We start from the raw sequence: 23801 nt of genomic DNA, 5'->3' as shown, positions 1-23801 counted from the left end.
AGGAGGAAAATTACCCCTGGCTGAGGTTAATGAATGCACCCGATGCGGTGGTGGCTGTGCCTGGCCAGGGAGACGGGCTGCCGGTATTACGTGTTGTGCTGCATGCGTACCCGTCAGCCGCAAGGCTCTGGCGAGAGGCCCCAGCTGGAATTAACCTGCAGTAACCCCGCAGCGCAGGGGCAGCCTCGGCAGGCGTGCCGGCTGGTCTGACAGGAGCATGGAAGCCATTATAATCCGCTCATTCATGGCGCTTAAAGAGCCAGAGATTTTTGCCCTGGTTCTCCTGGAAGGGCAGAGGGTTTGGAAATGATAACGCATGGCATTCTCTGTCCTGATGGGGCATTGCATGCTCTACCGAGCCTGGCCCACCACACTATCACTCCAACAAGTTTTAAAGTAACATTTTTATTAGGAACAAATAAAATTTCAGATCAGCACAACCAGATGTCTGTTTCCATATTAGTAGAAATTATTTCAAAACGTTTTTTTTTTTTTTTTTTTCTTTTCCAGTACACAAAACAGAGATACTACTATGCGGAAATCCCTAAGCTGTGAAAAATCATATCCTATTCACATTTCAACAGTGACAGAGCTTAGACGATGTGCAGATTCAACTTTCCAGTCCTTCCCTGAACTCCCACCACTTGGACATCTGCTCTCCTCAATACCAGCGGGGCTGGGAACGGTTCTGGAAAACAAACCAGCCGATGCGTGTGCCAGCAGCAGTGTGCATGTGGTATATACACGTCCCTCCTCTGCACTCGGCCGGCAGGCAGCGAGCCTCACCACACCCCGGGGGCACTGGCAGGGAAACTGAGGCACAAAGTGTTGGTAAGTGACGCTGTCCCAGATCATGCAGCGAGCGAGTAGGTAAGCTGGGAGCAGGTCCCAGGAGAACGGCTGCTCCTGCCACGAGATCCCACTGCTGCCTTCTCTGCTTCCACCTCTCACAGACTCATTTAAGCTAAACATACATACGACACGTCCAGGATACAAACATGCCACCAAAAATATATATATATATTTAGAGGTGTATATATATATATATCTCTCAAACAAAGTCCTACTTAAAGTGTTGTATCTGTTTCTTAATCTAACAAAAATTCTAACTCAAATACATTCAAAATCACCTGCACCCACAGTTCAATGTAGGCAATTAAATAATTAAGAAACCCCTCGAATGTTCAGAATTCAGCCAAAAAAAAAAACCAACACCAAACGGCAAATAGCTGTCAATACTCCTATGTATATTAAAGAAAGATTTAAGGCATCCAGAGATATTTGCCAATCTACCTTTAAAGTGACTGGGCAAACACCAGGACTGTTTGGTTACTGCTCCTCAGTTTCCACCCTAATTCCATATTCTGGACCCAACTCAGCATTTGAAATCTCAAAGGAACCCTTGATGTCAAACTCGCTTCTCTGCTGAGAGGATGTGAACTATTGCAGCATGTCATGGCATGCTTCTCTACCACAGGGCATGTCACACAACATGTTAAGGGCACCAGGAGCGAGGAAATAATTCTCCTCACCTCCTCTCCCCACACCCCTTTCAAATTACTGGCTGGAGCAAATTCATCTTCTCTGGAGACTTTCATGAGTTCAGAGGGGTTTAGACTAGAAAGAAGCCAGCCTGCAATTACAGAGCTAACAGTGTTTCTCTATTTTTTTTTTTTTGAGGGCTTTTTTTTTTTTTATTTTAAATGGTAGGATACAGTTCCAGCCACAGCGCCTTCACTCCAGCCAGCCACGAGCCTGGGAGCAGTAAGGATGCTGTCTCCTGACACCATGAGGTGAAGGGCTCACTGTGCCATTCCTCCCTGTTGTACCTCTCCGCTGGAGACTACATGGCTCCTGATGGCTCAAAGCCTTGAAGGGTCGCATTGCTGAGCAATAACAAGGCTGTGGCGGTGGCAGGGAGGGGAAAGGAGAGGAGAAGGACTTCTTTTCTGAGTAACAAGTGTGCTCTTGTTATGGAGAGCACCACAGAGCTGTCCTGGCTCCTGGCGAGTTTCGCAGCAGCAGAAAGCAAAGCTGCAGAGACTTGCTCCTGTGAAGCTTGCCTGGCTGCCACATGGCAGACCTGAGGCGAGGAAGTTGGCATCCACTCTGTCTCTGCCCTCCCTGGCCTGCCTGAATAAGGGAGACGCTGCAGACCTCACTCCAGCATCATCTTGTTCCGGCCACCTCTTGTGCTTTCCTCCAGCTCCATTTGATGCATTTAAGCAACAAAACCAGTACTATTGCTACAACTAATAATAACAAAAATTAATAATGGGGAGAGTTAAGGGGGAAAAAAGCATGTTCAGCCCAGTGAAGGGCTCAGGGCCATGACACCCAGAACCTAATCCACCACCTGGACTCAAGCTGCGGTCTCTGCAACTTGCAGGAAACAACACCCACAAGAACTTTCCCCCCCCAGCACACTCTCCAGCTGCATGCCCACGTTGGCTCGGTGATATAACACCCCCACCTCTCCCTACACTGGCAGGTGCTCCCCTGCCCCATCCCTGCACCCAGCAGATCTGCGGGGCAGGCACAGACCGCGGGACATCCCCCTGCCACGCAGCGGGACCCTGCTCCTCCAGCACATAAAGCAGCTTAACTCAGCAGCGGAGCTTTGGTTTCCATCCTTCTCCCCGTCCATTTTGGCAAAGTCCCTTTTGCTGGCAAAAATCTTGGCAGTGGCAGTGAACAAACCCCCTCCATGGCACACCCCTCCATCTGTCCCCCCTCCTCACTGTGGGTCTCCACAGGGGCCACAGAGCCCAGCTCTGCCTTCAGCCCTGGTGGTGCGGGGCACAGCGGGCAGTGCAAGGAGGGTGGAGGTACCATGGCCACCGAGGCTCCCTGTCCAGCTCCTACTGCCACCACCAGACCCGCCCTGGCCTCCGGCAGACCCAGCTGGAGGTCTGAGAGAGCCTGGGGGCTTTCATCTCCGCAGCCAGAGAGGCTGTGCCGTGGGGAGGCAGGGAGAACACTTCCCAAGAGACATCTTGGAAAGATACAACCCCTTTTCTGATGGCAAGGGAAGGAGATGGGGCTCCTTTTCCTGGGGAGAACAGTTTACTCATGCCATGTGTGTCAGCAGCCCTTGAGAAAGGAGCAGGGACAGAGGAAGGGGTTTTCGGGAGAAGGTCACTGACTTTGCTTCAACTCTTCAGCTGGCTGGTACAGGCTTCCCTTAACCCCACGGTACATAGCTGGCAGCGATGGGCCTCCCCAGGCTGCTTCCTACCACTTCCTCTGCCAGCGAGAGACCAGGACGATGTAAAGCGGGAAACAGGGTAGAGGGGCTGGAGAGAAAGGACGAAAAGAAAAGGAGAGGAGGGAAAGGGGTGGCCTTACGTTACAAAGGCAGAGTCCTAGATCTCAAATATATCACGTAAAACACAGTGTGGGAGGGGGGTTAAAACTCATTATCGTTAAGCAAACTGGTAGCATTATTCAGTAGTTAGTAAACAGAACATTAAACCTTTGTCCAGCGTGTTCGGAGGGGTCAGGAAGGGAGAAAGGGAGAAAAAAGAAGGAAGGAGAGGTGTGGATGTGTGTGTGAAGGGGAGCAGGAACTCAGCCACTCTTGTGACTCCCATCTCCAGTCCGCATTTTCCGAGCCAGGATGACCTCCTTGGAGACCCTCTTGCGATCGCTGGCCAGCCCCAGGAGGCACATGAGGTCGATGAAGGCCGTTGTTAAGTTGAAGCGCCAGCCATACTCACTGGTGGAGTAGTCATAGGGGAAGGTGTGGTGGTAGTTGTGGAAGCCTTCTCCTGCAAAACATGACCAGGGAGAGGATGTTGCAAAGCTCTAGGTGATGGCCCCTTTCTCCTGGCCCAAAGCACCACGTTCCTGAAACAGGCTCTGGATCGAGTCCAGGCTCCTCTCTCTTCGCAGCCAAATTTCACCTCTCTACAATCTACCCCATCTCTTCTGGGCATGGTCCAGCACACCTGGGCTGGCCCAAATGAGGCAATGACAGTCACAGAGGACTTATGGTGGAAAACGAGCATGGGGTGAGGAACTGAGAAAGGCCCTGGCTCACCAACTGCACCAGGGGAATCCTAACGGCTTTTCCTCTGCCACTGGGAGAAACCTAGCGATGGTTGAGCTGCCAGCAGGACCTGCAGCAAGTCCTCGACAAGCCAGGCCAGTTAATACTCCTACAACACTGGCAGTCCTAATGCCAAATCCAAAGTGCCATTTCCAGACGGGAATAATGCAGACACACTTCTACTAAGCGATCTACCCCAGTCAGACACCCTCTGCTCCGGACACTGTCGACGCTGTGCTCACCCCGTCGATGATACTGGCTGGACTCCTGCTCCTACCCCCTGAGTCTCTGCTGTTCATATCCCTCCCTGAAAAAAATCGAGGAGCAGATCCTTCGGTGGTGGAAATCAGTGCAGCTCCAGTGACATACAGCGATGCAAACCAGCTGAGGATTTGGGCTTGGGAGAACAGATTAGGGCAGATGCTGATCCTGGGATGTACTTCCCTAGGTCCCCAAAATTTCAGGCAAACACGAGGTGATCTGGCTTGTCTCATCCTCAAGCACCCCCAAAATCACCAGCTGCCCTGAGAACATGTCCAAATGTGCATCTGTTGGTTTTCAAGTTGACAAATCTAAGACAGATAAGCAGAGACCGCAGCACACGTTTTTCACTCTGGTGAACAGGGCAGAGACCTTTGAGCAGGGTAAATAAAATACTGCTATTGAGATAAGGAGGTGCTAAGTGAAGCAGAGTCCTTTCCAGCCTGGCGAGAGGCTGGTGGGAGCTGATAACCCCACTGCCCTCATGTACTCACTGGCCAGCCTGGGAAACACCCCCAGATGCAAAGGCTGGAGGGGAAGGGTGAAGGGGGGAGTGAGGACACCTGGATTCACAGGAATTCCTAGAAGCAGCTCTAGCCCCAAGGGGCAGTACCCGCTCTAGAGTCTACCCGCAGCAAAAGACGTGGATGCGGAACGTACCTATGGCCCCCAGGCTGACCAGGGGGTTCTCCCGTGGGTTGATGTTCTGGTCATACGGCCGGTTGCCAAACATGTGAGCAGCGCTGTTCACTAGCCAAGTGCAATTGAGGCCTATGGTGTAGCGCAGGATGGCTGGGATGAAGAAGCTGATGATGATGGATTCATCCCAGAAGTACCAGGGCACTACAGTGGGCAGCATGAAGCACAGCAACACCACTGAGGGCTTGTAGTATCTGGAAAGGAAAGGACCAGGAGGAAAGCACTCAGTGGCAGTGGCAGGACAGGAAGGGCTGGTTCGGTCCTCCTTTGGAGCATTCACACTCAGCTATAAATGGAAAAATCAAGTGCAGAAATACCTCACCCCTGAGCCCTGCGTCTTTTGCCCTGGATGTGCAGAAGCCATGCATGGAGACTCCCAAGTCTTATCCCCAGGCAGGAGACTCAAACAAAAGTGCTGCTCTCCCTGTCTCAATCTCACATGTGCACAAAGCAATGTCCCCATCACCATGAGTCCACACACCATATGCTGCTTTTGGCCTCATCTGCCTTTTGCGTCTCAGCTGTGTGGGTCTCCATAAAGGCACCCCATGGTTGCAGAGTCCCACAGAAGGTCCCGTCTCCAGCTCTGGCCCAGTGCTGCAACTCCTCCCTGCAGACTTGGCCCTGCCTACCAATATACCCCACCAACAAGCGCAAGCAAGGGAGACATGCGCCATCAAACAGATGAGCATGTGGGGTCACTCCCACTAGAGGGATTGGAGTAGAGAAAGCTGAACCACTCTGACGACCCACAAGAAAAGTCACAAGCACAAAAAGGAAGGAAGCCATAAACCTTCCTTGGTTCATCTGGGACTGAACTAAGGACCTCCCAAGTGAGGGTGATTACTCTGTGGGTTCAGCTCCCCATGCCTGCAGCCCTGGTGGCAGGTTTGCCTCCTCTGGGATCAGTCCCAGCATAGCCCCAGACAGCTGAGAGACACCCCATCCAAGAGGCACCAGTGAACCAAGACTGTCCTTCCCAGTGACTGCCTCCCTCATGCCCCCATTTTCAACTCTTCTTTCATCACACTGTTTCGAGGAGACTGATGGGAGAGGGGCAGAGACGTGGCCTGGAAGGTGTACCACAACATCCCCAAGGATGGCCTGGAGGCACCTGTGCGTGGGCCCTGGGCCAACAGAAGCAGCAGCTGGGCTATGGGCAGGCAGACGTGGAGGTGCTTTGCGGTGGGACGCTCAGCCCACCACTGGCAAGACACTACAGGGTAGGCGGGCAAGAAAGGGGAGCGGGAGGGCTGGAGGTCGCACAGGCTCCTAAATGCTTCCTATAGGAGAGGCACAGCTCATTCCTCGCAGTTCATCCCACGACAAAGCCTCGGGCAGACCAAAGACTCACATTTCTCACATGATGCCCTCAATCCCCACGTGCTCCATCCAAGGCACTCAGGGTCCCCGGCCCATTTGCGGAGTCTCTGCTCCATCCCACATGGATCGGTGCTGGGGCTGACCCCACCACTCACCTCCGCTGGAACATCACCACTTTGTCATTCTTGATGTCGCTCAGGTCCAGCTTCTGGCCCTTCTCTATGACGTCCGGGTGCTTGCGCACCAGCAGCCAGCCGATGTGGGAGAAGAAGAAGCCCCGCATGGCATTGTGTGGGTCTGCGTCTGTCTCGGAGAACTTGTGATGGGCGCGGTGGTCCCGGGCCCACTCGTAGATGTCATTCTGCAAGGCAACGGGAGCGGAGACTTAGGGCTGGGGCTGCAGATGTTCCCTTCAGATTAGCAAAAGGGCCTAAACATCTAGACGTCCAAGTCCCATTGGCCTGGACTCGTGTCCATCATTTTATCTTTTGTTAGGGTTTGGGGTTTTTGGCTTTTAAAACAAAGGTTGGGTCTTCTTTGCTCAACCACCCCAATTCTCTTCAGAACCCGCCGCTTTGGCGGGCACCTCTTCTCCATTTTGTTAATTGCCTCACTCGAGGCTTCGGTTCGCGCATCCTCTGCGGCATTGCAGGCTCCGAGCGGTCAGCCTGTGCCCCACCCCCGCAGCCGCCAGGCCTCCCTGGCCAGCCAGCACCCCCGCCCCAGGCGCTCGGCTCTGCTTGGCCGCCTGTGCCCACGCGGCACGGTGCCAGCCCGGCGGCCAGCCCCCCCTTCCCTCGCCCTGACACCTCCGCGGGTCAGCCTGCCTCGCGGCCCCTGGCATTGCCACACCAGACCTGTTTACCTTAGGGCGAGGGGGTTTAGCTCCACACTCCCCCCTCCCCCCCCCCGCCCCCAATCAAACAGTCTAAAGTTAAGGCCCCTCTTTAGAAACAGAATAAATGCACCACCTCAATGACGGTTATCAAAACCGCCTCTCTTCAGCCCCCAAACTGTTCCATTTAAGCTGCAAAATCAATACAGTCTGGAAAATATCAAAGCTTTCATCATTTGTATTAAGAAATGATTGTTTTGGCCAGTTTTAAGTGTAGATTTTGATAAGCCTGTGCTCATCCCTTTATACCAAGATTTCAGTGCACTGAAAGCCATGTATTTCACCATCCTGGAAAACATGAAACAGAGATCCAAACACGCCTCTATCCCCTGTGTTACACAAGAGGCTCCTTAATCTCGTAAGTACTAAGACTTTTCCTCAAAACCCTTTGAAGGTGTGGAAGCGGCATGATCATCCCTATTTCTTGCCATCTTGGAAAGCTGAAGTGACTTTTCCATGCAGGGAGCCTGTACACAACTCCTCAAGTTGTCACTCTCAAGTGCTGTAACCACTCCTCCTTCAACTGATATAAAATGATTTACCTGCAGGCCACGCAATAAAGCAATGATAGACGTGGGTCAGGACTCGACTCTCATTTGTTTTCAGATACTGGGAACTGCTGCCGTCCTTCCAGCCAAGTCCTCAGAACCTCCAAGTATGACCAGCCCTCACTGATGGTAGCCAGAGCTTGGTCACTCAGCATTCCCCCAGATGAGGGTGGCCCAGCAGCCCTCCCTATCTAGTAAGCAGGGAAACACAACCAGTATCCATGCTGGAAGTGTTTCACCTGTGACACAAAGTCTCTTTCACACTCCAGACCCTACACAGCATCACATAACATGAGAAAGCCCAGCCTGAAAGCGGATAGGCAGCTTGGGCTTGCACATCTGGGGAGGCTTTCCCTGCCTCCTGGGAACCCTTCGGCTGGAGGCAGGAGGCACAAATGAGGAGACCATGTGCCTCAGCCGGAGGCTGGTACCATCCCATCCACTGCACCCTTTGCACAAACACAAATCAGGGGTCTCAAAGCTGAAAAGCCAGTATCTTGACCCAAACTTTAGCACATTATCTTTTCTACAAGTCTTATTTTGTGACCACCTCTAACTGCAACCCTGTCTCAAATTCATGGCTTTCTGAGATCAGAATGCTTCCTTCCATGGGAGTTTCCAGCTCCAGGCTACAATCAGGAAAGCTTCTGCTCTACTGCAGCTGCCTGGTTTTGCAGGTGGAGGAGCGAACTAGGAGCAGAATTCCCAAATTCTCTGAAATCACAAGCCACAGGTCTCTGAGCAGCCAACAGGGATTTTCTGAAGGACCTCAGATACGATCATCTATAGGCTTCTCTGGCCTTAAAAGTTACTGGTTTTGTCTTAGAGCTGCTGCCACTAACAGGAATGAGTTTAGTTGAAAATAAACCTTCTCTTGATCTCATTGAAAGTAACTATTAAAAAAAAAAAATCCATAGGGAATGGTACTGAATTTTCAGTAAAACTTTGGATTAGTTCCTATTGACGCTGAAATATCTGTCTGTCTCTCATCTTTGTCTATTCCTATCCCCTACAGCAACAGCTCAGCAAATTCTTTCCCCCTTTGCCCTATAACCCCATGAAAGATGGTCTTTGTACGGGACTAGCCAATACACAGCAACCCATCCCATTCCCTTGCTGAATGCTGGACCAGTAGCTGAAATCAGCAGCTTGGCCCTTCCTCTTCCTCACAGAGACTCTGGTTTGGTACTAACAGAGAACAGGAAAGCGAATGGTGTTTTAGAAAGTTTGCCAAGGCTGCAAAAAACCCGTCCCCACCTTGTTCTGATTACGTGTCAGCAAAGTGATATCCTCTACGGCTACACAGCGGGGAAAGGAAGATAATGTCTCCAGGATACCTCGTCCACTTGGGCTTTACCCATACCTCAGCTGGAGAATTACTTAGGGGCACAGCACTGATGCTTTTTCGTTCACCTTCTTCTATAGCGGGAGGTGCTGTACCCTGCCACCCTCCCGAGTTCTGCATACGCACGAGCAAGCCTGTACGAAGTCCCTTCATGTACAGCTGGAGGACGGAGTGCCGTTAGAGCTGCCTCGCAGCACCAAACCCGAGAGACGACTGAGGTTCTTCTGTGCCATGCCAATCTGGGTTTTCACTCTGACTCTTCTGTGCCATGCCAGTCTGGGTTTTCACTCTAACGCCATCTCCGCTACCTTCTGCGGTCCCTGAGGACTTCCTGGTTGGCTTGCTTTGGGGACTGTGAAGTGCTCTCAAGAGTGGTTGGGCAACGTCCTGGGGTGCCTATTGACTGCCCGCAGTCACCCGCGCCACTCCAAATGGGCCCAGCCCTTCTCTCCTTGAAATACCACTGACCCGGGGTGACTCTCTGCAAGCCAGTGGTGTGATTTATACCAGGGTTATTCCTAAGCATCACTCTTCCAAACCAGAGGAGCATCCCCCTAACTGCATAATCTCAACGAGTCCTTGGTCCTTCGGCAGCAGCACATTCCACAGCCTGGCCCCCCAGGCTGCGCAGATGCCTCCCCCCTTATCAGCGGTGCAGCAAGAGGAGGGTGAGGCAACGTGAACACCACACCAGGAAAGCTCTTAGCACTTCCACACCTCTTTCACAGGACCCAGAGCAAGCACAGGGAGACCACACCTCAAGGGAAGGGTACATTCCTGCTTTGGAGAGTTTTTCTACCCCTGGTCTTGGCCAACAGTCTTCTCCCCACCCAGTTCGTCTCAGAGTCACCCCTTGACGGGACAAGGTGAAGACAAGGAGACGGACTCTGGCACTGCAGTGTTAGATGGAAAGGGCAGACTGTTTCCTAACAAGAGGTAGCAGGAGAGAGGAACCTCTCATCAGCTTGTGCCCATATTTGAGATGGGGATTCAGGGGAGCGCTTCCTTCTGAGGACCAGTGGCACGCTGAAGAGGTACTTACCTGGAAGGCCATGGAGTTTGCAATCGTCAAGAAGATCCGCAGGGGCAGCGTGGCTTTGTAGGACCGATGGCTCCAGAGGCGGTGAGATCCGGCTGTTATCCCCAGAGCACTCACCATGAAACACAGAACGCCTGGAGAGGAAAAGAAAGCATTGGAGCAGTTAGAGCAAGTCAGCCTGTAGCAAAGTTTCAAGCAGAGCAACACAAAAGCAGGCCTCCCTCCAAAGCTGTATAAGCAGGAGAGGAAGACATGGAGACCACAGATTGGGGCAATAAAAATCAACGTGAGAGTGTCCAGGCTACCACAGGATTCCTAAGCAACGTGGGGCAAATCACTTCAGCTCTTCATCTCTGACAAGGGAGGAGGCTCCCCCTTACAAGCCTTGTCACAAGGGTTGGTTCTTCAGCATAGTGCCATTTGTCATGGTGCAGGATCGTCAAAATCGAATAAAGTGACTGCTTCCATACAGCCCTGTGGTAACAGCTCGCAGTCCATCAGGGAGCAGCTTCCCCCTTTCCTCCCACGCCGAATAATCAAGGGTCTTGCTTTCCTATCTCACCACTCCTCACTAAATCTCTTTTGCATTGTTTTCACCTAGAGACGGTAGATGATCTTACAGTTCTTCAGGGAGGGCAGCTCAAGCCCAGGGTTAGGCTTCTCTTCTGCACCCTTTCTGAGCAGAAGCTGGCTAGAAGATCTAATCTACCATCCCACTGAAGCCTGGGCTTCACCTTCAGCTCCACCACGGACTTAAAATCCGCCCACAGGCTCCCGTTCCCCTCTGCTCAGCTCCTGCACCATTTACAGAAGGAAACTCCAAGGCCAACAACTCATTGCGAGTCGTGCCCATGGCAGAGGCAGACGTTGCTGGACCAGTTGAGCTTTGATACTGCTTCATGTGTTCTCTCTCCATGCAGGTCAGAAGGAATTCCCTGCCCCTCTGGCAGCTAGTAAAAAAATCACATCCCTCTCCCTCTGGATCATGTGTTTATGTCTGCTCTGATCTGTGTCTTCCCGCATGTCCTCCTGGGACCGGTGGAATTTAACCCAGCTTCCAGCATCTGGTCCTAGAACTAACATGGAGAAAAGACCCCAACAGGGTCATAGCAGCATTACACTAGGAAGCTGGGGATAAGAAGAAAACTGGATCTGAAAATTAATTCTTCCTCTAGGAAGGAAGAATCAGGAAGTTTGACGGAAAGACACAGGGCATTCAACAGTTGGTTTGCCCTGCAAGATCAGACACCAAGAGGGACGGGTGCACATCTGTGTGTAGGCCAACTGATGCACCTTCAGGCCCGTGGGGTGAAGGGATGCCTTTTTACCGGTCCCCCAGGGAAAACTCTTTCCTTGGTATAAATCTGCAGATTTCAGCCAATTGGATCAGTCATAAAACCAGCTTCTTATCCTTACATGTAAGCCCATGGATCAAGATTGCTGGTATGCTTGACAATACCATTCAGTCCAGCCAAATGGCTCTAGACAAGCTTATCTGAACCCACAAAATAGATACTCTGCCAGAAACGTGTCTGGAATCAGAGATCTGAGACACTTGCAAGAAACTGTCACCCTGTTCTTTCACTCAAAATAATCCAGCTTTATTTCCTGTCATCTCCTGCTCCCTCTTCCTTCTGTCACCTCCTTTCTGTTTTTCTGCATTCCAAACCTAATCTCTTCTCCGCTAAAAGCCAGTCTCGGCTGATTTAACATCCTCTTCTGGCCCCTTAAACTTGCATGAACCCTCCTCACAGCAGCCTTCCCCATCTGCTGATCTGACCGTGACTTCCCATCTTCATCTTCTCCCCTGGCTTCCCCAGCCGCTGCCGAATGCAGCGCAAGCCTCAGACCAGCACACCTCTGCCTCACGTCTCCCAGCATCTCTGCAGTCTCTCAGAGGAGCCAAGGAGTCACTGGCCGTAGCTGATTTACAGGGCGTGAAGAAGGATGAAAATGCATGCAAACGCAGCAGGACGCAGCCTTTGCAAGAGTCAACGGAGCTGAGCAAAGCTCACCAAGCTGGCCAAGCCTAGAAGAGGAGCAGGGAGGGATGCTGGCACAGGGCATTTGGTTCAGGTCTCCCTTTGGCCTTACTGACAGGAAAGTACTTACGCTGGACACGCTGAAGGTCTCACCCAGCCCCATGATGCTGACTTGAAAGTTAAGAACCAGCTCACGACCAGTTCCCTGTTGGTTTTAGATTTTAAGACCCGTTTTGAATTGGTCACTGTCCCCGCAGATTCATACAGAAGAGCCAACCTTGAAAAAGCACCTAACATATGACTGATTTGCAGAAGCTCTCTGGCTTCAGACTCTGCACTAACAACTAAACCCACTCTTGGATGTTTCAGACACTTCCTACTAGCAGTAGAGGCACGACTCGCCAAAATCCTCCCTTGAACACAAGCTGCTATACCCTGCAAACCGCATTTTGTAAAACCTCTGGGCAACTTCATACCTACCATGCATACCTCAGTAGCTGAGGTAGATTTCCCAGGGTGACAAGCAGCTTATGGCAGAGTGGAGAGCAGCATCTAGGAGGCTGGATTTAACCTCCAACCTGTACAGACTCTACACCAGATGGGGAGTCTGTGAAAAACAACAGCAGCTTGCCATGGATGTTGGATCAAGGTGGTAGGGGCAACTTGCTGGGGAAACAGCCCAGGTCTCCACTGTGGGGCCAGCAGGCATGAACTAATGGTGCACTGGGGACAGAAATGAACTATGCAGTCTTTCATGATGTTCAATGGCACCAGAACGTAAACAGCAGGTTAGGTGACAGGCCCCAAGTTCAGGCTTCCCTCTCTAGTGGATCCTCACATGCTGACTGGCAATTTTTTGGTAAAAGAGGCCTCCAGGAAGATGACTCTGACTGAGGACTGTGGTATTCAAGCTTTGCAAGAAGAAAGCACATCTGTATCTCTTCTATACAAGCAATTCTCAGCATTTGTCTGTGGAAATCCTCCTTGGGAAAAGATGACACCAGCAGCAAAGGCATATCAGCAAGCACAAGGAATCACAAAAGAGACATGGTGAAGACACTGACAGACCCAGAAACCTGACAACCCAGTATTTGCTTTCGTGTAGCCTTGGCTGAAAGCTTTTGTTAAAAATTTGCAAGAGTACTCACTGCTTTTGGGTGCCCTTGCATAGAACAGTCACAGCCCTCCTTCAAAGCTTATGAACCTCAGCAGCTCGTGTTGACTTCTCTTGGAGCTGCATCCCAGGTCACTACAATGGACACAACTCTCTAATTATAATCCCGTGCTGCCTTGCCTCTTGCCCTTATACAGCAGCTGTAGTTCACCGAAGAAGCAGACACTTTTTGTGGGAAAGGAGCTGATTCTCAGTCTACGCATACATCGCACGCAGCCCCACAGAAACCCAAACCCAACCTGGGGGCTATTAGTTCCATCAGACATACCAAAGAGTTGTTGTGACAGTGACAGGATATGGACAATAAGATTGAAAAGCCTGGTGGAAAACAGAAAAATACAGCACCCTAATGATTCAGAGGGTTCATCCCCACAAACAGGTACAATGATGATCATTGCATAGCTGGGGAATGAGCACCTCACAGGGCAGGAAGAAGAAAAGCTCCTCCAAGATCATCCACTCAGAATGAAATTGGCAAGAGAATAAAGAAGGTGAAATAAAGTAGCACAGATTTTCATAGCTGCCTTGTGAAGCTGCCCCAAGCTGAAGGACCTGAGGACTCTATCAGCTGAGGTTTCAAAGTCATCTTCCACACCCTGCTTTGAAGTATCGAAGATTCCAGAAGAGTGTCAACTCACAGGTGATGTTCCCAATGACCCATTCAACTGGAATACAAAGAATTATGACCACTGGCAGTAATATGCACTCAGTGCTCCAAAAATTAAACCCAAAACATTCTGGTTTCAGTCATGTCTATACGACTTACTAGCCGTTACCTCTTCAAGGCCCAGATTCAGACTTCAAGTTATGATGGGAAGCCAGGAATGTGCTAAAGGCTTTGTCACCTGCAGTCAACACCAAGGATGTTTACATGAAGAGGTGTCCCTGCTCCAGCGGGTGTCCTTGAGCTTCTGCTCAGCGGAAGGGAAGCTACAGCTTCAGACTGTCCCTCCTGGCCTCCCAGCCACTACTAGCCAGGTGGGTCATGCAGCACTCAGGAGAAAGATACCGAGAGCAAGGAAATGTGTGCAGGTTGCATAAGGGGAACAGTTTTTAGGAGGAGCAATAGCAGCTACTGTTGCTAAAACCAAACTTCTCTATCTGGCAAAATCAGAAGTTTCCCTCCACACTCAGAGGAGAACCACACTACCTGCTAGCTACGCCTGGAGAGGACACTAAGTGGGGAGGTGTTGCCAGCAGTAGTCTTGATGGGAAGGTAACAAAAAAACTTCTGTAAACATTTTGCTGGACACATCCCTGGATATAGTACTGGCTGAGATTTTCAGGCTATCAGAGTTGCGTAAATTATCCATGAAGATTCTCCTTGGTCCAAAGCAACAGCAACAAAAAATGATATTGACCATTTTGTGATTCTGTGATTCTGTGACCCATGTTGCTGCCACTGCTGGCATTGCAGGGAGCAGGGGTGCGGTCAGAGTACCACATCATGAGGAACAATCACTGTTTTATAGACTCTGTTGGTCAGGCCAACAGGGGTTAACGCAAATATCATTGGTCTGCTGCACCCGAGGGCCAGGAAGACAACCTGCAAATCATGTTTTCAGGGAGGCTTAGAGCAGCAAGAGAAGAAACTGTCAATCACCTTTGCATCCTGCCCTCCCAGACTCAATCTCTATGCCATTTGGCAAATGACATGAAATCTGCCTGTGATCCCTGAAAAGACTGCGCAAGACTTTGTCAAGTGCAGTGGAGAAGACAGTAAATAGAAGGGGAGCTGGCTAGAAAGCCATACTGCTGGAAGGGCTTTGGAGAGGTCTCATTCTGGTGAGCTCTCACCTGATCAACAACCCCAGCTCGTTCTGGGAAGCTCTGTACCAGAAAGAGATCAGGGGATACAATGCACACAGCAGCGCAGAACAGCAAACAATGATGAAGGCAGGGCTGGAGAGCTTGAGAGACAAAGAGGAATTAGCACACAGAGAAATGAAAACAAAAGGGGACACAGTCACCAATATAACTGGTTTCAGAGGGACAGGAACATCAAGGAGACAGTGGCCTGGATGCAGAGGGTATAAGCAGGGGATTGCTCCTTATAATAAAATATAGATTAGCTACCAGGCACACAGCTGCCTGTAGCTTCACAGCAGAGAACATCTGGGGCCATGTTAATTTTATATTATATGTACACAGCCTAAGGAAGGAACGATCTGAAAAACAAACAAAGACACAAGCAAAAACCCCAGCAGCTCCAGAACTACCACTGGGAGAGCTGTTCTGCCATGAGCCCATGGTGGATTGCCGGGAGCAACGTAAGTCTCTGCTGCTCTGTCCATCCTTGTGTGCAAAATGGGAACCGCAGTCCTCTGCTTGCCACCAAGGGGTGCTGGGAAAACAACAGCAAGTCATTGAGATGACAGCTACTGGTGTCTTGTATGTGCTGAAGGAAGGCGTGAACTGAGAAAAGGGCAATGCAAGAAGGAGCAAGGAGCTTTGCTGAGAAGCCAGACCTGTGGGAGGAACAGGGTATCCCAGCTCTGGTCAGCACTGGAGGAGGATGGACTGTAGATAGGGGAAAGCTCTGAAGTGGCTGCAGGATGCAGGGAAAGGTGGTCCTCTCCCAGAACAAGTACCAGGGATGCAGGACAGGGAGCTCTGTGGAACTACTCCAGCTTTGGTAAGGCAAGATGGATCTTCAGCCATCCCAAAACAGTGCGTTTCCCCCAAACTCCCATATCCTTGTCCCATGCCATCTGTCACTCCAGACGCCACCGAGGAATCTCGCAGTGCCTCACAGTGGCAGGAGAGCAACGGGCACTTCACATCAGAGCTGAGGGAGGGAGGGGAGCAGGAGGGACTGGTGTCAGATAAAAAGCAAGGCAGATTCCCACAAAGTGCCACAGGATGCCGTGCAGACATCCTGAACGGGCACGTGGTTGCAAACACAGTGCCTCAGAGACCATTTTGGGGTAAGGTGGGGCTTAGCAGGACGCAAAGCAGCATCAACCTTCTGGATCAAGATGCTCGAGCCCAGTTAAGTACCTCAGGGGAGCTCCAGGGAAAGGGGCTGGATGGATTTGGAAATCACATTGCATGTCAACAGCTCGAAACGAAACAGAAAAATCCAGCCCGCCATTCCCCCCTCCTTGCCCCAGCGCCCTGAAGATATCTGGCTGGGACTGGAGGACCCAGGCTGTTGGGTCAGCGAGTGCGAGACGCCAGCAGCCCCTGCCTAGCCTGCAGCCGAGAGCCCGGGGATGGGACACACAGAGCAGGACCAAGAGCCCTGAAACGCTCCCACAAGCCGTGCTGAGGCTGCACATTCTGCCCTGCCCAGCCACCCCAGGGAGAAGCGCAGCCTGTCAGGTTTCCACAAGGGAAAGGCCCAGCAAAGTCTTTCACACTGGCCATCCCTGAAAGGCCGTGCTAGCTGCACGGGGACACGTCGGTGCCTCTGCTTTCGCAGATGCTGTAGCAGCCCCTGACCGAGCCCCGTGACCTGCAGTGATGCTCATCCCCCAGGCTTCTGCCTGCAGAAGCCAAGGCGGTCCAGCAGGGAACGAGTCAGCCCGGCCATCCAGGGAGCCTGCTCCTCCCTTGATCCAAATGTGATGGTTGCTGATCACAGCCATCGGGAAGACCGACTTCGAGAGCATGGCAGACCAGGTAGAACTCTCCAGGGCCTTCCCACAGCTGGGCGGCCAGGACCCAAAAACGGCCGGTGCATGAAGCAAGGGTCCCCTGCGCCTCAGGCCCCGGGCCCAGCTGTCCGTCAAGCAGTCAAAGGAGCAGGTTGGTTCCTACCCAGGGCAAGGTCCCTGAGAATGGGGAGCTTCACCTAGCTGCCTTCCACTGAGTGGTGCTTTCCACTGGAATGTGCTGCCTGGAGAGACGCTTATTTGTTTTTTGAAGGTTGTCAGGCTCAGGATGATGGGGCATAATCTATGCTTTTGTAAGAATGATCACAGACATGAGCTTCAGACTTAACTCCTGACTTCTGTCTTCAGCATGAGTGTATTTTGTCTCTTTCCCTTCACACACACGTGGAGGCTCTGCAGGATTTACCCTCCCTTGGCAGGGACAGGAATGGTTCTTGTCTTTGGGCCGCAGCCTCATACCACATAACGCCCTGTATCTTGCCTCCCCAGCCACCCCCTGAAGTGCTCTTGCTAGCACCTTTCTTCCTAACTTTCTGGGACTGTCACAGTACTCCATCAAACATTTTCTGTGCGTCATCCCAGAAGCGGCTGCACATTCAGGTGTGGGCTACTTCCAAGCCTAATGCCTGTGAATCAAGTTTGCTCTTTAAGCAGCCAAGCAGACCCCAGCCAAATCCTTCCCTCCCATGCACGACCTTACAAGAGACATCAGCAAGCCCTCCCACAGCTTGCTACGAAGCTGGCTGAGTAGCTTCTTCTAACAGAAGACCTCCACTTCCTTCTTTCTCCTCCCCAAGTCTGTGGGCCTGGAGGAAAAAAATACCACCCAACAAAAGGGTTTGCAGCAGCCAAGAAACAAGCAGAAGAACGTGCTTACCCCATGCCAATGTCTGGATCTTTGCAGAAGGTATCAGCATCAACCCGAATATGGCCCCTAGGTGCAGCAGGCTCATGAGGATGATATTCCTCCAGACGTATCGCATGGGGGGCTTGGGGCCCTCCTTCTCCTGGTAGGTCTCATCAAAGATATCGTCTATCATGCCCCGGTCTGCTGCCAAGTCCTCGTGATTGATTAAGTCCTTCTTCATCATGGCATTCCCATTCCTGGTCACCCGGGAGGTGACGGTGCCGACAGTGGTGGTGCTGGAAGCGGAGGAGAACTCCTTGGAGAGGCACAATGGACATTTTCAAGAATGGAAAAAGAGAAAACAAAACAAGAAGTTGGTGGTTACCAATGCAGGGAATAGAAGCACAAGCACTCAGGCTGGCAGTACCAAGACTTGCAGCCTGCAGTTTCCCTAGCAGCCTCCATCCTTTCAGCTGAGCCCTCGACACCAAGAAGAGCCTGCTCTGGCCCATGGAGTCGTGGCCTGCAACAGAGAGGGGGGCTGATCTTTCTGAGGAGAGGAGGTGAATGGTGGACAGCGTGCAGAAAGTAAAGAAAAAGACTTTGAAGCCAGTCTTTTCCTCCAGTTTTATCAGTGGGTGTTTTTAGGTGGGCTTGTGCATAAGCAGACAACAATAAAGGAAATCTTGTGAATGAACAAAGAAGTGGGAGAGAAATATGGTCTGAAACATGGTTTTACCACAGATCATTGGGCTGCTCCTGACATCCTGCCTCTTTGTGTCACCCCACTCCACATCCCTGGAGGAACACCTGGAAGATCCACGGGGGGATTCCTCTGGGTGCCTCCTTCCTCCCCCACCTCATCCTCCAGGCTGGGCTACGGCAAGCCCAGCAGACCTGGAGATCAGCGGATGAAGTGGTTGAGCGGCGTGCTTCCAGTCAGACGTCCTACCCTCAGCTGCTGCTAAGCCTCTCATGCCTCTCCCGCTTTCCACCCACAGGCAAACTGAAGCACGGGAAGACAAGACTTGGAGCTGAGGCCACAGCACATAGAGAGGAGGTTTTAAGGAGCCAGTTGCCTCAGCCTGGCTCCCGGCTCCCTCCTGTAACCGTGACACAACATTCCCTCTGCACACGCTTGTTTGCCCCGGCTGAGTGACAGCCTGCCCCAGTAGGCACGCACGATGAAGGAGCAGGCAGGACTGACCCTAATGGGACAGGTCACTGAACTCTGACTCACCGATTTCCATCGCCACCATGACAGCCGCGTGCTTGCTGTTGCTGGCAGCCCTTCGTCAGGCCCAACCCCAAGCGCCCCGTGGGGCTCAAACCCGGGGGTGCCAAGCTTGTGGGATGCGAGGGGATGGGGGCATGGTCCCCCCTCCCCCCTCGCATCCCGGGAACCTCCCTGAAGGACTCGTCCCTCGGCCGCCCATGTGAAGGGGCATGGAGGGCCAGCCGGCAGGAACAGGACAGCCAGGCTGTGGGAGGGAGAGTGGCCAAGCGGGAAAGCTCCTTTCCCAATAGAAATCTCTCCTGATTCCCACCCAGGCACCTGGGATTCATAAAAGACCACCCTCCTGCCATGGCCTGGTTTCCTGAGGGAGGCATTAAAATCAGGCCAGGCAGCTTACGTGGCCACCCCAGCTCCTCCCTTTCCCAAGGGTAGAAACTAGAGGGTTGCAGGCGTACCTTCCTATGGGGAGGAGCTGGCAAAGCCGACAGATTCCCCACGTCTGGGAAGTAAAATGATCTCTACAGAGGGAGCCCTCTAAGTTTTTCCTGCTGGAATCCAAGGTTAGAAAGGAAAAAACCTGGACATGAAGTATCCCGCTGCTTTCACTGAACCCAGGCAGCTGCTGAGCTTGGGACCGGCTCTTCTGCACCCGGGCTATAGGCTGTCTCTGCCCGCTTTCCTAATTAATGTTTGGAGGGTATGATGCTCTGAGCTGCTGGAGAATTGAGAGGCAGTCCCCCCCAAAAAAGAGCCGTGAGAAATGTCTTCTAATCCAGAGACTAGGCAAGGAAAAGTCCTGCCCATTCCAAAGTGTCAGATATTCTCATCTGGCATTTTGGCAGGAAGCCACAATTTTCCTCCTTGGCTGGAAGGCAATCTACCAAAAAGACCTAAGACTTGTCTATGCAGGAAAAATCCCCAAGAGAGATCTGGCGGTACAATTAGATGGGCAGCTTTCCCCATATAGACGTGCTGCTTCCAGAATAAGAATGTGGGGTTGGAGTTGCATTTTTCTCCTCTGCGATAGTTTATGTCACTGTCAAAGTTACACAGGGGCAGAGGAGGAGGAGGGAGAGCGCAAAGCAAAGAGTGGAGAGGAAAAAACTCTCTTCTTCCAGAGTCATAGTAGCCACATGAGGAATTCTACCAGCAGACCTGTGCTGCTGGAATTACACTGATATAATCAAACAGGCCATTTCTCAGATGTAAACTAACCTTAAATCAAAAGGGCTATAAAGCAGTTGTGAAACACAGCTCCGCCGTTACAGACTTGGTGGGGGGAGCACGGCAGGAAGAGGGAGGGAGGGAGACTGGGCAGCTGTCTAGCTGGAGACTGGGAAAATGAGGAGGAAAGAAAGAGGATTTTTACCCCCTTATGGCCATAGTGGCTCCTGCGGCTCCTACCGAGGAAAACAGCATGGGGATTGATCTGGGGTCGAGAGCTGAGAGGGCGAGGAGGCCAGTTAAATCATTTTCACGAACTCGCTCTCATTTCTGAATGACTTTGCAGCTCTCATCTGCAGAACAGATGTGTTCCCCCATCCCTACGCCCCCCCAGCACTGAACACGCCATAGGTGATCCTGGCACCCAGCCAGCTTACACAACCAGCTGCAGCTCAGAGGCTCCTGCGCTGGGTTCAGCCGAGGGGCCCCAGGCCACTCGGTCTCGGGTCCAGTACATTTGAATACGCCCAACATGACCCAGGGACAGGATTCTTTCCAGCCTCTGGGATATGCCCCAAAATTCATGCCAAGACCATGAAACATGGTCTGAGCACGCTGCCCTTGGTATCCGTTTCGGCTGGGGAGCGGAGCAAAGTTCTGTACATCACAGCATCCCTGGAAGGTGGCAGCACCTGCACAAAAGGACCGGGGGCGACCCCGCGTGCTGGCAGCAGGCGAGGGAGCAGGGCTGTGATTTACCTCCGCTCCTCAGCACAGGCAGAAGGTGAGAGCAGGACTACCGGAGCCAAGCCCCTGCCTCCTCTCGGGCAAAGGGTGGCTGTCAGGAGAGGCAAAAATACGAAGTAAAATCTCTAAAGATCGTACGTATCTGCCTGGTGCCGGGTAGTTTTTTCAGACCTTTTTATGCCAAAAATAGGCAGTCTCCCCATCGTGCGTCTGCCTGGCTCAGGCAATGCAGACACATTCATTCATTGTATCTGGGCAGCTGGCCGCCTTCACCCTGCGCCTGTCCTAGACACGCTCCTGCTGCAACATTTACCCTAAAAACGCTGTAAGTGAAAGCCCTTTCTTCAAAAAAAAAAAAAAAAAACCACCCCAGCCCGAGCACTACCGCAGCCCCCAGAGACCCCCGGCGCGACGGACCGCCCCGGGCAGCCCCCACCAGCGCGCTCAGGCGACGCTTCCCGGGCAGACCCGCGTTCCACGCTCAGCCCACCCGGGGCGCGGACCCCGCGGGGAGACCGCCGCACCGGGGCAGACCCCCCCACCCCCACCCCCTCACCCGGCCTGCGGGACGGTTGCCGCCCGCCAGCGCCCACCGGCCGCGCCTCGCGAGCACGGCACGGAACGGGCACGTGCGGGGGGGGTGCGCGTGCACGGACACGCGTGGGTGCCGGGACCCCCCCCCCCCCCCCGGCAGCGCGGCCGGAGCCGCGGCGCCGGGGGAGGAGGGGGCGAAGGGCAGAGGACGCGCGGCGCCGGGCTCGCCGGCAGCCCCCGCTTACCTCCTCCTGCAGCAAGTGCGCAGGCATCGGGGCGGCCCTGTCGCTGCGGCCCGGCGGGAGGGCGGCGGGAGGCGGCTGGCTGCGGTCGGCCCCGGCGCGGCGCGCTCTGCGGCCCGGGGCGGCGGGCGCGGAGGTATTTAAGCGGGGGTGCGGGCTCGGCGGCTGGCGGGGCTGGGCTCCGTGCGCCCCGTCCTCCCGGTGCCCCCTTGCCCGCGGCTGGGATGCGCGGGGGCAGCGCGGCGGGGCGGGGCGGGGCGGGCGGAGGGAGGGAGGGAGGGAGGGATGCTGAGGAAGTGGAGGATGGCGCGGGCCAGCCTCGCGCACGATGCCTGCCGGCTTTTTTTTTTTTCTTTTCTTTTTTTTCTTTCCTCGGTGGTTTTTTCTTTTTTTTTTCCCTCCCCCTCGCGCGCCGATTGGCTGCGGGAAATTTGGTGCCACCGCAGCCCGCGCTCCCCATTGGCTGCTCGCAATCTGCTGTTCGCTCCCCGCGGCGCGCGCCCTGCGCGCGGCTCCGCGCACGCCGCGGGCAGCGCGCGGGGGGGGCTGGGGGGGGAGGACACGCGGGGACCGGCCCTCCGCGCCCCTCCCCCGGCTGGCGGCGGGCGGGGGCGCCTCGCGTGCGCGCGTCCCCGCGCCTCTGGGGCGAGCGGGCGCCGCCGGGCAAGCGCGTGTCCGCGCGGGTGCTCGTCCCGGCGCGCAGAAGCGGGCTGGAGGGGGCTGTCCGCCCGCCGCGTTCGCGGCCGAGCCCCGGGCTTTCTCCCCCCGGAAGCGGCCCCTGTGGCCGGGGCGCGGGGAGCGCAAGCAGCGGCCCTCCCGCCGGGCAAGGAATGCCAGCGGCGGGAGAATCCGCGCCGCGGCCCGAGGACGCCCTCGCCGCGGGAAGACGAGGGGCCCTTGCAGCTAAAGCCCTGCCGGCCGCAGGCCCTGGAGGCAGCGCTCACCCCCCCGCCCGAGCTCGGGGGGCCCCCAGTGCCCTCAGCCCGGCCAGGCCCCGCGTCAGCCCCTGCTTCCGGCCGGGGCTGCGCCGCGCTTCGCCGCTGCCCCCCGCCGACAGGCAGTGGAGCAGGCGGGGCAGACGCCGTCTCGCCACGCACCCTGCCCGGGCAGCGCAGGCGGGCGAGGAGGGGTCGTGCAGGGCCCTGCCGGGGCCGGCCCTGCTCAGGCACGGCGGGGCTGTCAGCAGCGAGCCGCGTGGCAGTCACTGGGAGGGAAAAGCCACGGCCCCGTTCTTCGCTGGATTCAGTGGTCTCCAGCAAAGGCGGGAAACACGCCTCTCCTTCTTCGTTTCATTGCAGTGATGGAGAGGTCCGAGAGGAGCCTGCGTCTTCGTGCCACGTTGGGAACTCGAGTCTTGCCTGCTTGCTGAGACGCAGCGTTGAACCAGAGAGCCACATCAGAAGTTGTTCCTAGATGGTGAAAGCTGACGTGAGTCAGAGGGGGACTCTTAACCATCCCTTTTAATACTCCAGGTTAACGCTTGGTTAACAACGCTGAGGATTACTGAACGCTGGGGGGAAATGATGTTTTAATTAAAGATTATACCGACTTTCTACATGAGTGTTGGAAGAACTATAAACTATACTAAAAAATACCCTAAAAAAACCAGACTCTCGCTATTTCCAAATGAAAAATGGAAAGGAAATAAATTAAAAAAAAAAAGGTGATACTTGCTGATTTAAAACAATAATCTGCAGTTTTCGCCACATGGGGAGAATAATCTCAATGCTGCGAACGAGGGGGAGAACTGGAAATGCTACAGGTGGGTGAAGATGAGTCTTTTGGGGATTCAAGGTCTGCAGTTTTGCAGACACTCAGACCCACCAGAGCTCTCTCCTTTCCCACTTGTTTCTTTCCTTGACGTGGAGCATGGCTAAGAGGGAACTTACAGGGCAGCCAGACTTTGTCATCCTGTAAAATTAATACCACGTCTGGCTGCTCCCACACAACAGGAGTAAGTTTTCTGAACATTCCCCTGCCAGGTTACCCTGGGAGGTGACCATCGCATTTTTTCTTGCACAGAGGGAGAGATGGATCTTGACCATCATCGGGGCTGTGCTCACCTGGCAGGTTTCAAGTCTTACGTGCTACGAGCA

General features: G+C 53.6%; 1 protein-coding gene across 1 annotated transcript; it reads right to left on the bottom strand.

Annotated features, from left to right (window-relative positions):
- Positions 1–389: 389 nt before the first annotated feature.
- SCD (stearoyl-CoA desaturase) lies at positions 390–21826 on the bottom strand. Its single transcript, XM_075422748.1, has 6 exons — positions 21709–21826; positions 17812–18097; positions 10165–10295; positions 6490–6695; positions 4973–5205; positions 390–3770 (listed from the first exon to the last, which is right to left on the bottom strand). Exons 1-6 carry the CDS (start codon positions 21733–21735, stop codon positions 3571–3573), a joined length of 1083 nt encoding a protein of 360 aa, XP_075278863.1. The 5' UTR covers positions 21736–21826; the 3' UTR covers positions 390–3570.
- Between the last annotated feature and the right edge of the window lie 1975 nt (positions 21827–23801).

The sequence above is a fragment of the Opisthocomus hoazin genome, chromosome 6 (genome assembly GCF_030867145.1).
Source record: "Opisthocomus hoazin isolate bOpiHoa1 chromosome 6, bOpiHoa1.hap1, whole genome shotgun sequence".
Lineage (NCBI taxonomy): Eukaryota > Metazoa > Chordata > Aves > Opisthocomiformes > Opisthocomidae > Opisthocomus > Opisthocomus hoazin.
The sequence above is the reverse complement of the archived record's forward strand: the minus strand, read 5'-3'. Positions and strand labels throughout refer to the sequence as shown.